General features: G+C 43.4%; 1 protein-coding gene across 3 annotated transcripts in view; it reads right to left on the reverse strand.

Moving 5' to 3' along the window:
* Window positions 1-19845, reverse strand: part of LOC306926793 (microtubule-associated serine/threonine-protein kinase 3-like) — a 49071-nt gene that overhangs the window by 4738 nt on the left and 24488 nt on the right. For 2 of the 3 annotated variants that reach the window (XM_079506226.1, XM_079506227.1), the window contains 25 exons: window positions 19069-19229; window positions 16353-16428; window positions 15919-16134; window positions 15303-15404; window positions 14463-14595; window positions 13809-13861; window positions 13586-13677; window positions 13076-13284; window positions 12109-12247; window positions 11236-11368; window positions 10725-10890; window positions 9174-9275; window positions 8816-8938; window positions 8430-8545; window positions 7578-7747; window positions 7031-7191; window positions 6011-6211; window positions 5573-5802; window positions 4832-4954; window positions 4086-4222; window positions 3768-3955; window positions 3167-3294; window positions 1877-2071; window positions 1261-1429; window positions 111-466 (listed from right to left, as the gene is read on the reverse strand). In XM_079506226.1, coding sequence (XP_079362352.1) covers window positions 111-466; window positions 1261-1429; window positions 1877-2071; window positions 3167-3294; window positions 3768-3955; window positions 4086-4222; window positions 4832-4954; window positions 5573-5802; window positions 6011-6211; window positions 7031-7191; window positions 7578-7747; window positions 8430-8545; window positions 8816-8938; window positions 9174-9275; window positions 10725-10890; window positions 11236-11368; window positions 12109-12247; window positions 13076-13284; window positions 13586-13677; window positions 13809-13861; window positions 14463-14595; window positions 15303-15404; window positions 15919-16134; window positions 16353-16428; window positions 19069-19229 — 3879 coding nt within the window. The remainder of the gene's footprint in view (window positions 1-110; window positions 467-1260; window positions 1430-1876; window positions 2072-3166; window positions 3295-3767; window positions 3956-4085; window positions 4223-4831; window positions 4955-5572; window positions 5803-6010; window positions 6212-7030; window positions 7192-7577; window positions 7748-8429; window positions 8546-8815; window positions 8939-9173; window positions 9276-10724; window positions 10891-11235; window positions 11369-12108; window positions 12248-13075; window positions 13285-13585; window positions 13678-13808; window positions 13862-14462; window positions 14596-15302; window positions 15405-15918; window positions 16135-16352; window positions 16429-19068; window positions 19230-19845) is intronic. The other variant, XM_079506228.1, reaches the window with a different exon arrangement.

The following is a 19845-nucleotide window of genomic DNA, read 5'->3' on the forward strand; positions in this document are numbered from 1 at the left end:
TACCCTAGGCATAGTACCTGTGTGTGTTAGGCATCATTATCTTGGTGTGTGTTTTATCTCTGGGTGTGTGTGTTTGTGTTTTAAGCACCATTATCATCATGTGTCTCTACCTCGTCACTGGACCGGTGCTGGATCACCGCCCATACCATCCTGTGCTGCTGCTCCGGCTGGGGGTCCTCGTCGGCCCCCCCGGGGGGGAGCGGCGGGGGTCCAGTCACGGTGACGGTGGGCCCGGCAGTGCTGGCGTGGGATTTATTCTCCTCGGGCTCGTCGAAGCTGACCTCCTGCACCGCCTCCTGCTTCTTGAAGGAGTCTCTCCTCTCCGACAGGTTGAGCTTCCTCATCACCACCAGCTGCTCCCCAGAGGAGCAGCGCTCCAAAGGCCCCCCGGAGTCCCCCCGGAGGAGCGCCCCCCGCTGGCCACACAGGAACACACCGCCCGACACCGCAACGCCTCCACCCAGAGCTGTCGCCGCCAGGACATTTTCATTAACCACTTAGTTATCACAAACATTATTGTGATTAATGATTTCATTATGTTTTTGGCATTAATGTTCAGTGCCAAAAACACAATCAGTCTAAATTACATTTCTGTTTGACCTAAAAGGCTTTGTTTGTAAACAAACGTTGCACACGGCACGTACAGTATGACAAATACCTTAAATGTACAAAGAAATAACTGACGGATCCAGATATTGTACTTTTACTACACTACATTTAATTGAAAACTTTAGTTACAAGATACTTTGTACATTTTGATACTACAAAAAAAAACGTACATAAACCACTTCATACTGCCATTTGAAAATAGCCGATCTACAAGCTCACAAAGCGTCGCATCTATTTTCAAAAGATGTTTATACATTAGAAAACTTGAATAACAGGACATACATGCATAATGAGTACTTTTACTTTTGGTACTTTAAATAAGACTTTATTGTCCATTAAATCTTACATAAAATGGAAATTTGCCTGTGGCACACTTGCAGTCAGTATACAACAATAAAAACATCATTACATAAAATACACAAATGTATTAAAATATACTATAAAATGCATTCCCATAATGCAGCAACAGTGATGGGCTGTACGTTTATGGATTAGGTGGTAGACATTTTTTTCCTGTCCACTGCCGTTGGCACAAAGTACATTTTGATGCCAATACTTTTTGTACTTTTACTCAAGTACATTCTGAATTCACCACTTTTACTTAACAGAGTATTTCTACATTGCAGTATTGATACTTTTACTTAAGCGTACCTCCAGCCAGTCGGGCTGCGTCCACGTCGCTGTCCCCTAGCAGCTCTGCCTCGCCGTACAGCGGCACTTCCAGAGTGTGCCTGCGAGGGACGCTGTGGAACAGCTTCTCTGCTGACTGCACCCTCTTGAGCAGCGGGGAGCGGGGCGGCTCGGCGCTGCGGGGCCGGACCTGTACGGTTGTAATGACACGATAAGTTGACAATTCATTGTTGTACAAATAATTGTGATTTAACGATTTAATTGCATTTTTTTAACCATAAATTAATATATAAAACACGATTATTTTGTATTTTTCTGCACAGCGCAGATATGAAAATTAACTTCTGAATGATCTGAATATATAATAATGCAAAAACAATTGAAATGATCAAAAAGAAAAAACACAAAAATCAGTCGATTATGTACTACATTGTGACCAGAGTAATCTAGTAAGAGAGTGACTCCCATTGTAACAATGGAATGCGGAAGTGCTCATTCTATCTCAATGGGATAGTTCCAATGTTTGGAACTATAGCTCTTAGAACCCCGCTTTGCAGTGAGATCAAAGCGTGTCGCCACTCTCTTTTACTAGATTACTCCGATAGTGACAGGCCTAGCCGACCGGACCATACCGTACCATCATGTGTCTGACGATGGTGGGGGGGGACAGGGTCATGCCGTGGTAGGCCTGGAGGGCCTTGGCGAGGCCCGGCAGCGGGGAGGGGGAGCGCTGAGGAGACAGAGGCTGGCCGGCGTTGGGGGAGGCGCACGCCGCGGAGGTGCAGGCCAGCGGCGACGGGGGGATGCTGCTGGTGGACTTCCTGCGGCCCATCTGCCGTCAGCACAATGTGTACAAGTTAGACATTCAGCACATCCACTTACTATAAACGTGGTAAACAATGACATAAATAGAGTGCACACTGCACAGAGAACAGCCTTAAGACCTGAGGCCGAGTCTAAAAAGCCCTTCTAAAATCAATAGTTCTCACACTTTCGAAAATGTTCAACAATAGCAGATGTACAAGCTCGCAGCGTGGCACAAATTGACGAGCTGTGTGAGCTTGTATATCTGCTATTTTTGAAGAGCCAATAGAGTTCTCAACAGGCCAGAGAATTAAGGCCCGGCCCTAACTGGGACACTTGGCCCGGCCCAACTAATTAGCATAATGTTAGTCCCGAAAACCCCAAAAGAGAAAAACTTCCTCCATGGAACCAGAGGCCTGACTAATTAGCAAACCTTTTCATCCCAGCCCGGCCCGAAAACTTGGGTCGGGTAGGGTAGGGTCGGGTTCAGGCAGAATTTGAGAACTCTAATTAGCCAACGCTAAAGTCGAAAATGGCACCCGATGCTTTCCTGGTTTGAATGGGTTAAAGAAACCATAGGATACCAGGTAAACATCTGTCTAAACTAACTAACATTCTGTACATTTGAAACTATAACATACAAGGTAAACAATGAACCTAGCTTCTGTCTTTTTTGATTGGCTGATTTGAATAACTATTAGTCAGAAATGTTAACAGTATGGGGGACCGCATGTAAATCCGACGGAGCATTTATTAGTCCGAGATGCCGACGCATGTCGGACTAGCGCCTGCTCCCGTGCTTGCGGTTATGGTTAGGTTAGGGTTTGAGGTGAGTTTCAGGCCAGTTTTGAAAGAAACTAGTGATTTACATGGTGGCAGTCAGTAGCAGAATGAGAATTTTCCCATGTTTGTTCTATATTTGGGTAGTACCAGATCATTGTAACTCACTGCTGTGGGTGTCACTCACTTTGGAGAAGTAGTTAGTCAGGTACGAAGCTATCGAGGGCACTGTATCTTAACATGCTTAACATTTGTGGTCGAGAAAAACAAGTCTAACAAGTGACGATGATAGATATGTCTGTGTGATAGCCATATTTCAGCCAATCGCTAGCCTCAATCTCACCTTGGTGAAACGGTGCTGGCTGGTGCTGAGCTTGGAGCCCAGGCCGTGCAGCGAGCTGGGCCGGATGTGAGCCGCCGGAGAGCTGGGAGAGCTGGAGCAGGGGGAGGTGCTCTGAGGAGAGCTGGTGTCTGGGGAGGAAGAGGTTAAAAGTTAAAACTCATCAACACAATGAAGAAAGGGGATTTAACCCCAACGCTGAAGTCACGCCAGCAGCGTTGGATGCCACGTTCACAGTGCAAAGATTCACAACATTTAATTAATTACGTTTATGAGTGATAATCACAAATAAGAATGTTGCAACATCATGAGATGTTTAACAGATCCTAACATCCAGCATGACAACCAGTATGTTTCAATGTGGACCGGAGGCTGCTTATCTGAACCGCACCAGGTTCCAAAAGCACCTTTCACACATTAACAATCCTACCAAATCGTAATGGCAAAAAAACCTCAGGTCTAGAGATTTTTTTACTAATTTTTAAACTGCAAGCTTAAATGTGAAAATGCCCTTAGATTCAGATACAGTCTCAAGAACATATAATATAAAAACGTAAGCCATGCAATGTCATTAGCTGTACATCCTTTCCTACAGTGAGCTCACCTCCAGGCTGGTGGTCGGGTGCAGGGCTGCGGCAGGGTGTTGACGGCCCAGGAGAGAGGCTGTGTGTGGGGGAGCCCGGCATACTCTCACTGGAAGACACAGAGTTGTGGAGGCCGGAGGAGAAGCTACGGCTGCTGTGCATCACTGTGCTCTGCTTGGACAGCTTCTTCAAGATGCTGCGCCGCCTGCTGGCAGGGGAACAAACACAACATATACAGGGTCAATACTGTGGCATTGGGCAGTGTGAAGAAGCAGAGGAAATCCTTCACTTAACCTTACCAAGTGACAGGAAAAAACTGTAATTTAATGTAATGTCACCTGTCCTGAGTGTCTCTCCTCCTGTTCTTCTTGCTGCGCTGGGCCATCTTGCCTTTGTGCTTGGTCTTTCGCGCCGGGCCAACTTTGATGGACGTGTTCTCGAGGGCTGTGGTCTGTAGCGCCACCTTGTTGCCACTCTGCACATTTCAGAAGAATCACACCGATTGATTAGGTTCTGTTGTTGAAGACACTGGATTGATTCAGCATTCAGGCCTAAAGTCCTTAAAGGACCACTTCACCACTTTTCAACCCATCTTCATATAATTGGTCTTCACTAATAATCATGATAAAATGGCACAATTCTTTTCTACTCAGTCTGTGACTCGTAGGAGGGCGTTGGGCAGTTCAGAAACCCGTCCACCAGTGACATTTTTTAGATTTTAATTATCGTGAGAACGGTGGCTTCCATTTTCGCATTGCAACTTTTCAGGACCAGAAAGACTGCAGTTTCTATTAGCTTGGATTCCGAATCAATGAGGTCAGGACGGGTTTCTGAACTGACCACAGCTCTCCTATGAGACACAGACCGAGTACAACAAAATTGAGCCATTTTATCATGATTATTAGTAAGGACCTATTATATGAAAAGTGGTCCTTTAAACAATAAACAACAAGCTGAACACAAAACGATTCAGAGCCTAACATGTACATCTATGTATACTTACAACACGCAGTGCAATCTGCACACACAAACAAACAAATATGTAAGTAGTATTATTTATACATAGTAGTAGTAGTTTGCGTACCTTCAGCAGCAGTTCGATCATCTCAGGGTGAACCAGGCCTTGGACAGACTCTCCGTTCACATGGGTGATGAGGTCAGCGGCCCTGAGACCCGCCTCGTAGGCAGGGCTTCCTTCATCCACACTCTGAGACAGGAAGAACAGTCATTTTATTTCATACTTTGACGTATGACTGTCGTGCAAAAGTACAGCCGATAGCTGTGAGCTTGTAAGATTTGGTCTTTTTTGGGACAATTTTCCCATATTATAATATGACCAAAACAGGGACGCCAGGTTGAAAGTGGTTAAGCCCGTCTATGGGTTTTATAAATAGCTATCCAATGAAAAAAATGATTAATCAAGTGATTAATCATTGCGGTCGGGCAGAAGCCTCTTGACGATTTGTTTTAGGCTTTCTGCCATTATTAATAGTTACAAGTGAAGATGGACAGGAAAGAGGGAGAGAGAGAAGGGGAGAGCAAAGGTCGTCATGAACGGGACTCAGGACAAAGCCTATATGTGGCATGCACCTGGACCGATATACCTGGATCAATATTTTACTTAATTCGTAAATTAATGCCACACATTAATGCTCATACTACAGCGTCACACAAAAGCATCAAAACGGTGCACAAACTACAAAGCACTGCGTTTTGCCGATCTGCTACTTTTGCCATTTGTTTTATTTGAATCCCAAAAAGTAACAGCTTTGGACAATGAGGTTTCCACCTGACAGAGATAATAATAATAATATTAGTGACTCACCGACACCATGTGGTGCACCGTGTACACATCACTGTCTCCCATGTACACTCTGATGGCCTGCACAGTGAAGCCGTACTTCTTCCCGGACGTGTGGACCACGATGGGGGGCCGCGTGCTGCTGAGGCTGAGGGACAGGTCCCCTCTGTTGGGGGATGAGTCTCTGGACGACGGGTTGGAGGAGAGGGAGCGAGGGGAGATGGGACTGGGCTGGAGGCTGAAGAGCGTGTCGTCTAGAGAGGAGGACAGAACCAAGTCATTTGATCCGTTTATCAAAATATAAAATAAATGATCCCTGGAAATGCGTGCGTCCCAACCATCTCATCACTTGACAAGTGAGCCACCGTGGGTGGGCCGCGATCGCTTTCAAGGCAAGGCAAGGTAGGTTTATGTGTATAGCACATTTCAACAACAAGGTGTAACCTTCAAGGTGACACCTACCCGTGGTGATGATGAGGGACAGGGCGGACACAGAGGCAGACTTGGGGACCTTCCCTCCGCAGGGCAGCCTCTGTCTGTCGGGGGTCTCCAGCTGGTTGCCGTAGCGCGGGGGTCCGGCCAGGTCCTTGGGAGAGGAGTGTTTGGCCCCGGTGCTGTTGCTACGGATCCTGATGCGTTTCATGTTGGACACCACCACCTCAGCTAGAACACAAAGCACAGTCAGGGAAACAGATGAGATAAGTGATGGACTTGTTCTTTTCCTTTGTATTTCTGTCTTTTATTGTTATACCGGTATACCTGCTGGCCTGGTATCTTTGCAAGCTTGAACACTTTTTGAGCAGTGGCTCCGCTCCATTACGCTGTGCCTCCTACCCCATGTACGCTTATGTATGCGTGTCCCTGTGTCTGTCCGAGCACGGAAAGCTGTTCCAGGGGGTCCCCAGGAAAGGATGTTAATATAGCATCACAGTCATTTTGACCAGTTTATCTTTGTGCCGCGCTGCGAGCTTGTACATCTGCTATCAAAGTTTTTTTTAAATATCAAAAATGTGCCAGGGTTCCTGGCTCAAAGCATTTTCAGATGGGGGTCCACGACTCCACGGCCAAAATATATATCAATCAATTTCATGTGTCCTTGGCACATAAATGTTTGAGAACCAGTGAACTAAACGAGTGGTTCTCAAACTTTTTTGGCTTCAGTAACCTCTTTTCCTGATTTCTGGACCAAAGTACCCCATTTAGCCGACTACATGCGAAACAAGAGAAAACTATATCTAGCATTATCGTTTCTGCTGGGCAGAAACCTATTTTTGAATCCTGAAAAGTAGCCTATTTTGGACATAATGAGGTATCCACCCGATGCTACGAATGAACGTTAACCAACCTTTGAAGAATATAACATTACAAGAAAAGGAGTGAACAACATGAAATTAAACAATTGGTAAAAAACCGTGTCCAGTTTTTCCCATTTTCTCTCTGAACTAAACTACCATCGTCCACCATCACTCAACACTCCTGTACCTTCGTCGTCAGTGGAGAAGGCGAAGCGGGGCATGGTGTCCAGACTGTGGGTGCTGCTCATCACCAGAGGACTGGTCTCCAGACTGTGGGTGCTGCTCATCACCAGAGGACTGCTGCTCCTCTCCGACTGCGAGGAGCTGGAGGAAGCACGTGGACGGAGGCTACAAACATCGAAACGGGGTGCATACATTGGTTAGACATACCAACATAACAGTCCTGCAGTCAATAGTCAGACAAACCCGAGCTGCGGGTTAAAAATCACCTGTGGCTCCAGACATGCGTGGCAGGTTTAAACTAATCAATGATGCTAATCCAAAGCTTTTAAATGGAGGCTAAATATTTAAGTAATGTATCTGTAAGCAGTTTATGAATAATTTAGAGAGACAGGAAAAGCAGAGAGCCAGGAACTGAGGGCAGGGAGGGGGTAAGGAGGACATAACTCTCCAGCTTAAACTCAGGCAGGGACGTCGCTCTATCCTATCTATATTTTAGACTAGAGACTGAAAAATCTTTCCTCCTCAAATATGCCCCATCATGCCAGTCATACCCGCTGCTGGTGCGCTCCACGCTGCCTTGTCTGTGAGCGTCTCCAGGAGCGGGGGAGGGGGTGAGCCTGCCGCCGTCCCAGCGGTCCTCGCTGTGCTCCTCGCTGTGGCTGCGGTCTGACGAGAAGCTGATGTTGGACGGAGTGGCCAGATGCTCCGTGCTGCTGTACACCTGCACACACCGACGCAGAACCAGTGGTGTTGTTAACCCAGTTACGGTAGAACGAGGCCCAACCTACAAATATCTTCTAAGTCGGTTTTCTGATAAACCTATGTTGCTATAATTCAGTGGTGCTCAAAACCTTTTCATGTCAAGGATGTATTTGGCCGCCGACCCCCATCTTTAAAAATGTATTTCAAAGAGTCCTTTTCACGACTTAATTTCTTTTGCAGATCTACAAGGTCATATAGCATGGCATAAAGTGATCTGCTATTTTTCAATAGCCAAAGTATAAAATAATGGTTAAAGTGGTTACAATCTCAAAATACACGGATGCTTTCCTGGTTTTAATGGGTTAAAAAGGCCCTTTTTTGTGAGTAATTATATATTTTTTTCCCTAAAGTTTCCTACAATTTCTCGTAAAATGATTATTACTACAAAGCCTATTAGATAGGGATTAAAAAGTTAATTCATAACTTGTGAAGTTTGGGGCCCGGGGAGATACCAAATTGATCTATTAAGGTCTGGGAACCCCGGCCGTAATATACTGAGTACGAAGTAGAATGTATGGACCACTGCAGAGCACCGTGGAGCAAAACACACGCACGAAAGCTACAAGAAAATCTAGAAATGTATTTTTTTAATATTGAGGTATCACTTGGAGATGTTTCTTCATTGATATGGTCTTCCTCACCTTGCTGAAACGATTCGACCAGGAAGAAAACTGTCGTATTTCGAGGGAAGACTCTTCGTCGTTCGTCTCATCCTCATCCTCGTCGGAGGCCAGGTGGTGATAGCGATCAGAACGAGCTGATAATGCAAACAAATGACACATGCAGGCCTTATTTCAACCAATCCTAAACCTAATTTTTGGCCTCTCTTGAAAAACACAACATGTGTAACACTTCATAATTAAAGAGATGTGAGTAATTAAACGTAAATGTCTCCCCGTCCTCCAGCTCTTTATTACATTTTCATACCGATGTTATCCAATCAGGAGAAAATACTCCACAAAGTTTTAGGATTCTAGGAAGGACCTTCAGGGGAAAGTGGCTCCTTTACGATCGGAATGTAACCTACTGTCAAAGTAGCTGGTGTCATCCTCCGCCTCCAGCTGGGGGATGAACTCAGCTTTCTGTCTCAGCAGACCGTTCCAGTCCAGACCCACGAAGAACGAGTGCTGCTTCACCTCGGATGCCCCGCCTAAAAACACACACGTTTCACAGCCAGTCAAATACCGGGCGAAGATTCACACCAATGTCAGCACACAGGAAAACAACTCTGAGACCTATTATGAGAATTAAACTTTCTGTTGGCCAGTTGTATATTATTTGTGTATGTTTTGGTGTTGGATTTTAGTACTGGGGAGATGTCACAGGAACCTAATCTAGCCCATCTACAAGCTCACAATAGTGCACCTGCTAGCTGTATGTTGTACCTGTTCCAAATCGTTCTAGAGGGCTCTGTCTCAGGAGTTGGGTGATCATGTCCTGTGCATCAACTGGCAAGGCATCATCTCCGTCGGGCCAAATTATGTCATCTAAACGCAACAGAAACACAGGCAAATTAGAGGATTCATACAACAAATTACACAAATTGCAGCTAATACTATCAAGTAAAAAGAACCTAAACAAAAAGTAAATGCCATAAAAAAATGCCATCAAAGTAAGCCAGTGATGCAGTTGAGGGAGAGTTGGAGGAGATCAGAAGATCTCTGAAGTTCATGTCAGATGAGCTGAGAAAGCGGCAAAAAACAACCTATGCTACTTGATCCGATGAACAAAGTAAAACTTTAAAAGACAAATTCTGGAATGGCAAGTCATGAAGTTCTTTCAAATTAAGAACGTGTAACAACGTTGCTGATGCGATGTATCGTTAACTTGTAAATCAGTACTTTTCGGTAAGCGAGAAGAAGCTGAAATGGACAGCGGTGTAGTTGAATGAGAACCTTACAAAAAAGAAGGCAGTGGCAGACATTGCCAAACATACATGCATCCCTAAGTAAACAAAACAAAACATAAGCAACGTGGACTAGAACCTACAAATTGATGAGCTTAAAGGAACGATGAGAGACCAATACAGAGCTAAAAAGTCTTGCCTGATGGCGCTGAAGGCTGCAGAGTTAGTGGTCACGGGACCGGATTGTGTGGGAGCATTTGCATGAATTATTATCAAAATAAATGACAGATCTTGATAAGGAATATTCATTCCCGTTTAGAGACAGTGATGAAGAGGAGTTTGTAGACATTGGCCTGGACTGTGTGGGTGATTATATCATATGATCATTTCATATCATCCAAGTATGCAAATGTGAAAGATCATACGTTAACCTCTAGATACCATGTAACTTTGCCCTGTATTTTCATAAAAAAATAAATGAATACATATTTATGCCTAATTTCCGTCTATACCAGTACTTATCAGCCACTGGGGTAGTGTGGTGGTGTGTTTACCTGCAACGCAGTAGTTGTATTTTGGGGGTTTTGACTGTTGTTTTGGTCGACCGGGACATATTCGGGTGTTACCTTTTGAGCATGAGCCCTTGGAGCTTCCAGCCAATAAGAGCGCAGAAAAGCTGGTGACGCATTGTGAGTTTGATTATGCACCACAGGGATTTCTTTCTGCCAGGATGCATGCTCTAATAATTATTTCTGGCGACGTGACATCAAACAATCATTGTCTTTCTCTATGCATATCTCTGTCTCCCTCACTCTATTTAGTCTCTGTCCATTTTTCTCTGCAACTCTCTCTCTCTCTGTCACTCGCTCTTTCAGTACGGTGCTATGTGGAAGAGATGCTGCATAGTGCATATCATTGTGTAATTGTAGAAATGTCTCCAATGAAACCATGTTGACAAGTCAATGTTGGACAGTGATGTTAGATCTCCGCCGCATATTATTCCAAAAGCTTGAGGGGAGAGACAACAGCAAGCGAGGGGAACCTGCACACAGTATGCCTTTAAGCTTCACAGTATTCAGTTGATGCTCACCGCTGACAACGTGGCTGAACAGCTCCTCTGGAGTGTCTCCGAAGAACGGCACGCAGCCCACCAGGAACTCGTAGAGGATGACCCCCATGGCCCACCAGTCCACTGGCTTCCCGTATCCCTGGCGAAGGATGACCTCCGGGGCGATGTATTCTGGCGTGCCACACACCTACAGAACCAGACCAAGACCAGATCCTTCAACATCTCCAAAATCGTCTGCTTCCCAGAGCCTTTAACCACTATCAACCTGGCGTTCCATTTTGAGATTGTAGATTGTCTACTTTCACAATGTTTGCCTCGACAATTTGGCCAATTTGATATTAAAAGGTAAATTAGAAATGTGCAGATACAATGTATACACTTATACTGTATGTTGGTTAGTCTACTGTCGAGTGAGAAACAATGTCGTACATTAAGCTAATCATCTGGGGGATCCCCCAAAATAATTTAGGGACCCCCCTGGGAGTCCCGACCTCCGGTTTGGGAACCACTCTTCTAATGAAGCTCTCATCACCTGCTTGTCGAGGAACTCTCGGGTGTCCTTCTCCATGTGGCCTTCCAGCAGGTTGGTGGTCATGTTCATCAGACCGATCTTGGACAGGCCGAAGTCCGTCAGCTTGATGTGTCCCATGGAAGTAATCAACAGGCTGTTGGAGTACAGAGTGGACGAAACTATGAGGCTAATAACAAATATATATATTTTTTAACCAGTTTCTTTCCTGTGTTTTTCCTCCTTGCTCCCCTGCTTTCCTGAAAACACTGAATGATGGAGCTTGCCCAAATAAGTAGTTCATCCACTTATTTACACATATGATGCGACAATAAAGTTGAATGAAATATTCTGGATTGTAATTACAACATGCTTGCGCATGCATGTACATTATGGTAAAATTTCCCAATATTTTAATCAGCTTTATTTAGTGCGAGCACTGAGCAGAAAACCAGCAGGGGAGGCACAAAAAAAGAAACCCTGCCTATATGACCAATTATGCAATTTTGACCTATGATCTTTCAACCCAAATGTTAATTATATCTTCAGGGACATGGGCTCATAACCAAGTTTTGTGAAAATGTATCCATCTCAAGTTATGTTGTTCACAGGCAGGCAGCAGTACTTTCAATAACATGTCTATCATATAGAGCACTGGTTTCCAAATACTGGGTTGGGACCCACTTGTGGGTCATGGACACATTTTTATGGGTCCCTTTATTTATTTTTGTTTCCTACATTTAATACATCATTATTATTTCAAAACATTTTCAAAAAACATTCCCAAAAAAGGATTTATTTTCATGAATTAAAAACAAAATTCAATCGTTTTTTTCAGTAATTTCATGAAACTAATAAAAGGTTTGGGAACCACTGTATAGAGAATGTGAGTCTTACTTGTCAGGTTTGAGGTCTCTGTGCACGATGCCATAGTTGTGAAGGTATTCCAAGGCCAGCACGGTTTCAGCAAAGTACATGCGAGTCATTTCCACTGGCAGAGGGCCCATGTTCTTCAGCAGGTTGGCACAGTCACCGCCTGGGCATAAAACAACTCATGGTGAGGCTCTGGACACTGAGAAATTTAATCATACTTTCTAACCATTAGGGTAAGTTGGTTTGTTACATACAGTGCTTGTGCATTCTGGTTTTGATCCCTGAATTCCTTAGTATTGGTTGTTAGTAATGATTAATTATCAAGGAATAGAAGCCTCAAATCTTGCACTCAAGTCACTACAAAATAAACAAATATATTCAGCATTTACATCATGTTGTCATAAGTCATAACTTATGATGTAAGTGTGTTTAGCTCAACGGTTTGTCCAGCAAACTGAAACAGAAACTCGGCTCCAAATAGAACCTCAACTACAATGTCTCTGATGAACCAACTACACACACCTATACATACTGTACATGGACAGATACACATAACTACAGTATACATACTGTACATGGACAGATACACACACCTATACATACTGTACATGGACAGATGGTGGACTGGGCAAAAACACCTGAACAGTACTGTCCAGGGGTATTTGCATTGAATCTATCGTAAATATAGGTTTACACTGTAAAATAGGATTATGTGGGTCCCTCCACCAACAGTACAACTAACTGATCTGACAAGTATTTTAAGATATACAGTATATATATATATATATATATTTTTTTTTTGGTAAATACTGTATGACAACATTTCTATAGGTGCTTTCTTGACCCACACATGCCTTACAACTCGAGTTGGGGTCTGGATGGGGGTCCAAAAACGTAAATGACCCAGGGGAGGGGGGGGTCCTTTAATCTTAATCCATCCTTGCACGCATACATAGCAAATACAACTACACACAAGTTGTGCACACGGTACCTTCTACGTATTCCATCACCATGCAGAGGTGTCTCCGCGTCTCAAAGGAGCAAAACATGGAAACGACGAAGGGGTTCTCGGCGAAGATGAGGATGTCGCGCTCCACGAACACCTGCTGGATCTGGTTCCTCAACGCCAAGTTCTGACGGTTGATCTTCTTCATGGCGAAGCGCTGCCGGGTTTCCTTGTGGCGGACCAGGTGCACAGCCCTGTCAACACACCAGAGGAACACAGACGGTGTGTAAGGCCTGGTTCAGACTGCAGGGAAATCGGTTTTATTGCTAAAATTGTTGCCGTCAGGCAGAAACCTCACATCTCCATTTTATTTTATTTTTGCACAAATTAACGACCTACTTGATCGTACTGCTAATTTGCTCCCTTTAAATTTGAATCCTGAAAATTAACAGTTTGGGACATAAGGTTTCCACCCGACGAAATCTGATCTTTAGGACTGACAGGACACACTATTAAATACTTTACTTTGCAACCACAGACATTTAATCTTCTCACCCATAAGCTCCATTGCTGATCAGTTTGATTGTTTCAAAGTCACTCTCTAGAGGTTTCCTTCGAGTCGGGGTCAGCGCCTGGGGGCATTTATTCTACAAAGAAAGAAACAAACAAACAAACAAACTTTATTTACCAAGTACTTCAAAAATCATACAAAAATGGCAAAAAACAACATCATGACGAAACAGAAGAAGCTACATTACACAGTAGTTAGTTACTGTACCTCCACAGCAGCATCGGTGTCTACAGCATCGTACGGTTCCAGATTGACAATGTCTGAAAAACACAAAGAAAAATAACATCAATCAATCATCACTAATCATTAGCGCTTTAATTACACTGTGCTTTGCACAGATACATCTTGTTTATAGTGTATGCACGTGTGTGCTGACTATCACAGCAGTTTTCAACCTTTTTCATAACAAGGTACATTATTTATTCAGCATTTGAGCCACGGACTACCATTTGATGATATTTAACCTCTCAGACCCAAAACATATATCATATTTTGTTTTCGTTGGATAAGATTTTATACACAATGTCGTATACCATAGGAGAGATAACAAGGCAAATGTTGATCAAAATAACAATTATTCTACATTCTCTAATTGTGTTACTTGTAAATTAAGTAATGCAGATGTTTACAATAATTTAACTCGAGAGCATAAAATGAAACCAATGAAACCAAATGGACCTGTAAGGGTCCATTTGGTTTTATTTCATATTACACTCTCATTTGGTCACGAACTCTCCATCATTTAGCTGGGGGACCATCAGACTTTAGTCTACATGTGTGCGAATGAATAAACTAAGCAACGTTTGGCTAAAATTTCTAAAGAAGGTTCTATGGCCCAGCTCTGACTGACGTGGTATTTACCATCCAAAAAGTCTCGGTTCAGACCCAGCTGGCTGATGATGTAGCGTGGAATGTCCGTTTTGATCCCCTGGTCGACCTTGGCGTGACCTTCTGCTGCCTCCAGCAGGTGGTAAAACTCCTCCGGGTCAAACTCCTGCCAACAGGATACAGTTAGGGTACAGGATACAGTTAGGGTACAGGGTACAGTTAGGGTACAGGGTACAGTTAGGGTACAGGGTACATTTAGGGTACAGGGTACAGTTAGGGTACAGGTGCTGCTTACTTCTTAGAGCCAAGGTTGGGTCGCGGACCAATTTGTATGGGTCCCTTTATTTATTTTTGTTTCCTACATTTTAGTTTTTAATTACCGGGTATTACCATTTCAAAACATTTTCCCAAAACATTCCCAAAAAAAAGCTATTTTTTATTTATTTAATTAAAAACAATTCAATTATAAAAAAATGCAGTAATTTCATGAAGAAACCAACAAACAATAAAAGAAATTCCATAAATTAGAAAACAAATGTTTAAGTAGTAGTGAAAATAGCCGATCTGAGAGCTCACATTGCGGCGGCGTGGAGCATCACGTTGTGATCTTGTAGATCTGCTATTGTCACGGGCTAAAAAGTTTGGGAACCACTGTCTTAGAGCAATCGTAGGTTCGTAAGTTAACTAAATATTATTATAAATAAATAATATTATTGGCATTATCATTATGTTCAACAAATGTTCACTGTATTTTATTGTCGATTTAATTCCTAAAAAGGATCAAGTTTCATAATGCCAACGAAATGAAAATATCATTTAAGTTCCAAATGTTCCAGCCTAGCAGAATGAATGAACCACAAATGGTCTCCTCACCAAACACTCGAGGAGGCGTGCCGGCCGGCTGATGATGATGAGAATCTTCTTCACCAGCTGGGTGATGACGGTCAACTCCTCGCTCTCAGAGCGCTCGTACGCCTGCAAACACAGCGGCACCAAAGACCAGTCCGGTCAAACATGTCGACAAAGCACATCGAACAAACACTAAACAGGCTTATCACTATAGACTGCCGTTTGCATCGAGCGGGTCTAATGTGGGAACAATGCCTTATTAACACATTGAGAGCCCACGCAATACTGCCCAAAATCACTTTCACCTAGAAAATCCATTCACATTTTTTATAATTCAGCTGACTGTGGAGACACATGCTGGAACTTTTTACTTAGTTATTTAATTTAAACGCCAAATGCATTCTCAATGGCGAAAACACAAACTTTGGCACCACGTGTTAAAAAAAATAAAAAAAAATGTTTTGATTTTTCTGATTTTTTTTTATAAAAAATAAAAAAATAATTAAAAAAAAAAGACGTCCACAGACGTCTTGGGCTATGCACGTGCGGTAATACCCAGGACGTCCACAGACGTTTTGGGCACAAAATGTGTTAAGGTTAATGATACATCCTTCATTATGCACTTATCGTGCTCTCTCACCTCGTGCAGAAGCTTGTCCAGATTCTCCTGCAGCTCGGTGAAGTATCTGGAGGTCACCAGGCCTTTGTGGGACTTGTCCAGGCAGTCCCGAACCAGCTCTCCCAGCTGGTGCTGAATGAAACCCAGCACCCCGTCAGCCAGTGGGAAACTGCTGTCTGACTCTGCACAGCACTGACTGACCACCTCCTGCAAGCGCTCCTCCATCTGGGCTGTGGCCTATGCACATCAGCACACACACACACATTATGAGACAACATAATTAACAAGGATCTTCTACACTACAGTACACAGGCAGAACACCAGCACCAGACTGTATCAACACACCTGCGTCCCTCTAAAGTTCTATAGATAAACCTTTAATGTAACTTTGAGACTTTGATTTGTCATCAAAAGTATAAATTAGCCGTAACTTCTTGGACATGGTCAGAACATACCTTTGGAAAGCGTTCTCTGTACACATGGTTCATCATGACGATCTCATTGTCAAAGGAACCGCTCGCTCTCCCGGGACTGCAACGCAAAACAACAAAACAAAATAAAACCATTGTTTTACCATGAAAACCATAAAGATTTAAAAACAGCCTCTCTATGGGGTTTAGAAGAAACAACCTCCAGATACAAATTAGCCTTTGTGATTTTGGGGGGATAAACATATTTAAATATTAGTGTAATTTGCCGATATCTCATTTGGCTGACCAGTTGAAACACTTTTAAACTGAATACCTGAAATACCTGAAAACCAAAGGTGATCGGGCTTTCTCTGTAGCCGGTCCCACACTTTGGAATAATCTCCCAATCCACATCAAGGTTAGCCCCATCCTGGAGATTTTTAAATCTAACCTGAAAACACACCTTTTCAGTCTGGCTTTTAATACAGTGTGAATTTTAGTGTGTATTGTTGTTCATTGTTTTTGTTTTCTTGATTATTTTGTTTGCTTGTATTACATTTATTTTGTTATTGCACTGAGATAGACTACGGTCTACCTATTCTGGAAAGCACTTTGGGTCAACTGCTGTTGTTTTTAAAGGTGCTATATAAATAAAATTGACTTGACTTGAATATCATCCATTTATTTGTCCGTAATTACTGCACTTTGGCTTTGTAGGGCAGTGTAGACTTTAGGCTATTTGACAATTTCACAATGTGCCAAAAAAAGACAAGTAGTGTGGCCTAGCCTGTGTGTTTTCTGGTCTCCAAACACACATTTGGAGCGATGTGGTTATCATGAACACTAAAACTAGGAATTGACAGCAGCACGATAAAGATTAGTAATTGTTGACTCATGTATTACAAAACAATGCTGTCATTATTATATTTTTAAACTTGGCCCACAAGGGGGCAGTATTGAATAGTGTGCTGCAGTATCCTATTTATTTTTGTCTATGGCAGTATTTAGCCAAAGTGTTAGCTATATTCATGATATAGTACACACTGGTAATACATGCCATCATCACTAGACATTAGACCTGTAATGAAGTGTAAAACATGTAATGCTGAAAGCTCACATAATTATTATACAATAATTGTAATTTAGAGTTGCCAGTTATTTTCCCTTTTCCTCTCCCATTAGGTTATTATCTGCCAGTGAGGAGCCCCCACCGGAAGGAGGGTCTGTCTCTCCCTCTCTCTCTGTATTTCCCTCGCTGTCTCCTCACTTGCTTTCTCCCTCTCCCTCACCCTCTCGCTGTCTCAGTCTCTCTCTGTCTCCCTCCCGCTGTCTCATTCTCTCACTTGCTGTCTCACTCTCCCAGTCTCAGTCTCTCTCTCCCTCTCTCTCTTTATCCATGTTGTCGAACTTGTCGTTGGTGAAGCTCTGGCTTTGGAGGAGGAGGAATGGAGACATATTGTGAACCGAACAGAGAGTACGTACTCTCTGTTCGGTCTCAGTCTGTCTGGACATTTTGGTGCAGATGAAAGGGGTGTGTGTGTGTTGCAGTTGGAAGGAACCCTGCAGCTCTGCGCTCCCTGCTAGGCAGCACACATCCACCCACGCATGCACTGACTAACACTGAGGCACGACAGCACAGTGCAGAGGGAAGAAGTACTGGCATGTTTTACGTAAAGAGATAGTTCACCCCCAAAGTGACTTTTATTTTCTATCGTTTTTCATGTTTTTGTCGCATTCCTAAGCCAATCATTTTGATGACCAGCTCCCTATGCTCCCTATGGAGACACAAAAGGAGTATCTTTGTGTCTCCACAAGACTCTCCGGGCTATATCTTGCACCACCCCTTAACCCTTATCCCTAAACTTATTTGCCATTTTTTACTATTTTAAAAAACCTTTTAAAATAGTTAAAATAGCCGATCTACAAGCTCACAACGTCTCGATGTAGATCGGCTAGTTGAACTATTTTAAAATGTTTTTTCAAAATAGTAAAACATGGCAAATAGGTTTAGGGATAAGGGATAAGGGTGGCACAAGATGGAGCCCTCCGTCTCTCTATAGGGAACTGCTTGATGATTGGTCTACTTTTAGAGGGAGACTAACCCTGTTCTCACCATGGAATATAATTTACTGTATAAGCTATCCTACTGTGTGAAATTAGAGGATGGAAATCTAACGTAATGAGCAATGATGATGTGGCACTGGTAATACAATATTGTTTTCTGCAAGACTCCAACGAAGACGCAGAGATTAAAATAGGGTGCATTTTGCCCAAATTATAGTTAAGGGACGCAATAAAACAATGACCTCTACATCCACGGGATGCACTACTGTACTACTGTACTGTTTTTTTTATTCTAGTTTATTTTGCTAGCTTTAGTTATAATAATAATTTCTTCTTCCGTTTTCTACATGAATATAACCACATTATAACCATATAAAATGAAATGGGAGTTAAATGCAAAAGGCAAAATATGACTCCTAACGTCGTTGAAGTGGGACTCATAACATGTCCCTGGGACTCATCTAAAAGACCTCATTACATTGAAAACCTATTTACATCACAGACGTTTAGCAATGAAAAACCCACCCTCAAGTAAAACTAGGAGGGGCAGCGCTCTGATTCTAATTCATGAAAAAGGCTGGCCGGCCGGCAATGTTTGTGTGTGAACAAACCCTCAAAGCTGGACATAGGAGGGGCTAGCAGCTTAGCACCCCTAAAAAATGTGAGTACTTTTTCCACCAATGGTGCCGAGCAGTACCTGAGGCTGCGGGAGCGAGGTCGTATGAGCGTGGCGGAGCAGCGTCCATCCTCGTCCGTCCCGCTCTCCGAGCTGCGGAAGTGTTTGAACAGGAAGTGCAGCTCGTCCTGGGTGGGCTGGTAGGGCAGCTGGTGCAGACGCTCCTGAGACGACGATGACGACTGCACATACACACACACACACGGTTGTTATTAAGACATTGTAACAGCAATCAAACTATAATTGCACAGAATGTGTCTGTTTGGTGGTGGTCGGTCTGTCCTCCACAGAACCGTCGGCCTAAGGTGCTCGGGTGGCGCAGCGGTAAAGTGCCTGCCCACCACGACAGAGACCATGGGTTCAAATTCAACGCGGTGCATTCGGCTTTGCCGAGTGTCTACGAGAACACAATTGACCCGTTGTTTGGGTCACACGCACAGAAATGTGTGTGAGGAGGCAAAAATAAATAATATATAAACGACGACGACGTATTGAAGCTGAAACATGTACATGTAAAACCAAACCTAACAGGACTACAACTCGAAATGATTATGGAGGTAGCAGCTGATTTTCGCCGCGGGTTCGGGTTCATCGTCTCTGCCCGAGGGAGACCAGACTGAGTAGCGAAGTGACATTTTCAGATCCGCGGAACGCAGCGCATCAGGCTGGAACCCAGGCTAGCAGTGAGTATGTTAAACTGCCAAGTGCCAATCTGTTGGGTTTCTTGGTCCATGTGTGGTGAAAAGAAGTGGATAAAGGATGTTAGCTGCATCTGTGAGCTGCCTTTTCACTGCCTGA

Source organism: Electrona antarctica (genome assembly GCF_951216825.1).
Source record: "Electrona antarctica genome assembly, chromosome: 7".
NCBI classification, from domain to species: domain Eukaryota; kingdom Metazoa; phylum Chordata; class Actinopteri; order Myctophiformes; family Myctophidae; genus Electrona; species Electrona antarctica.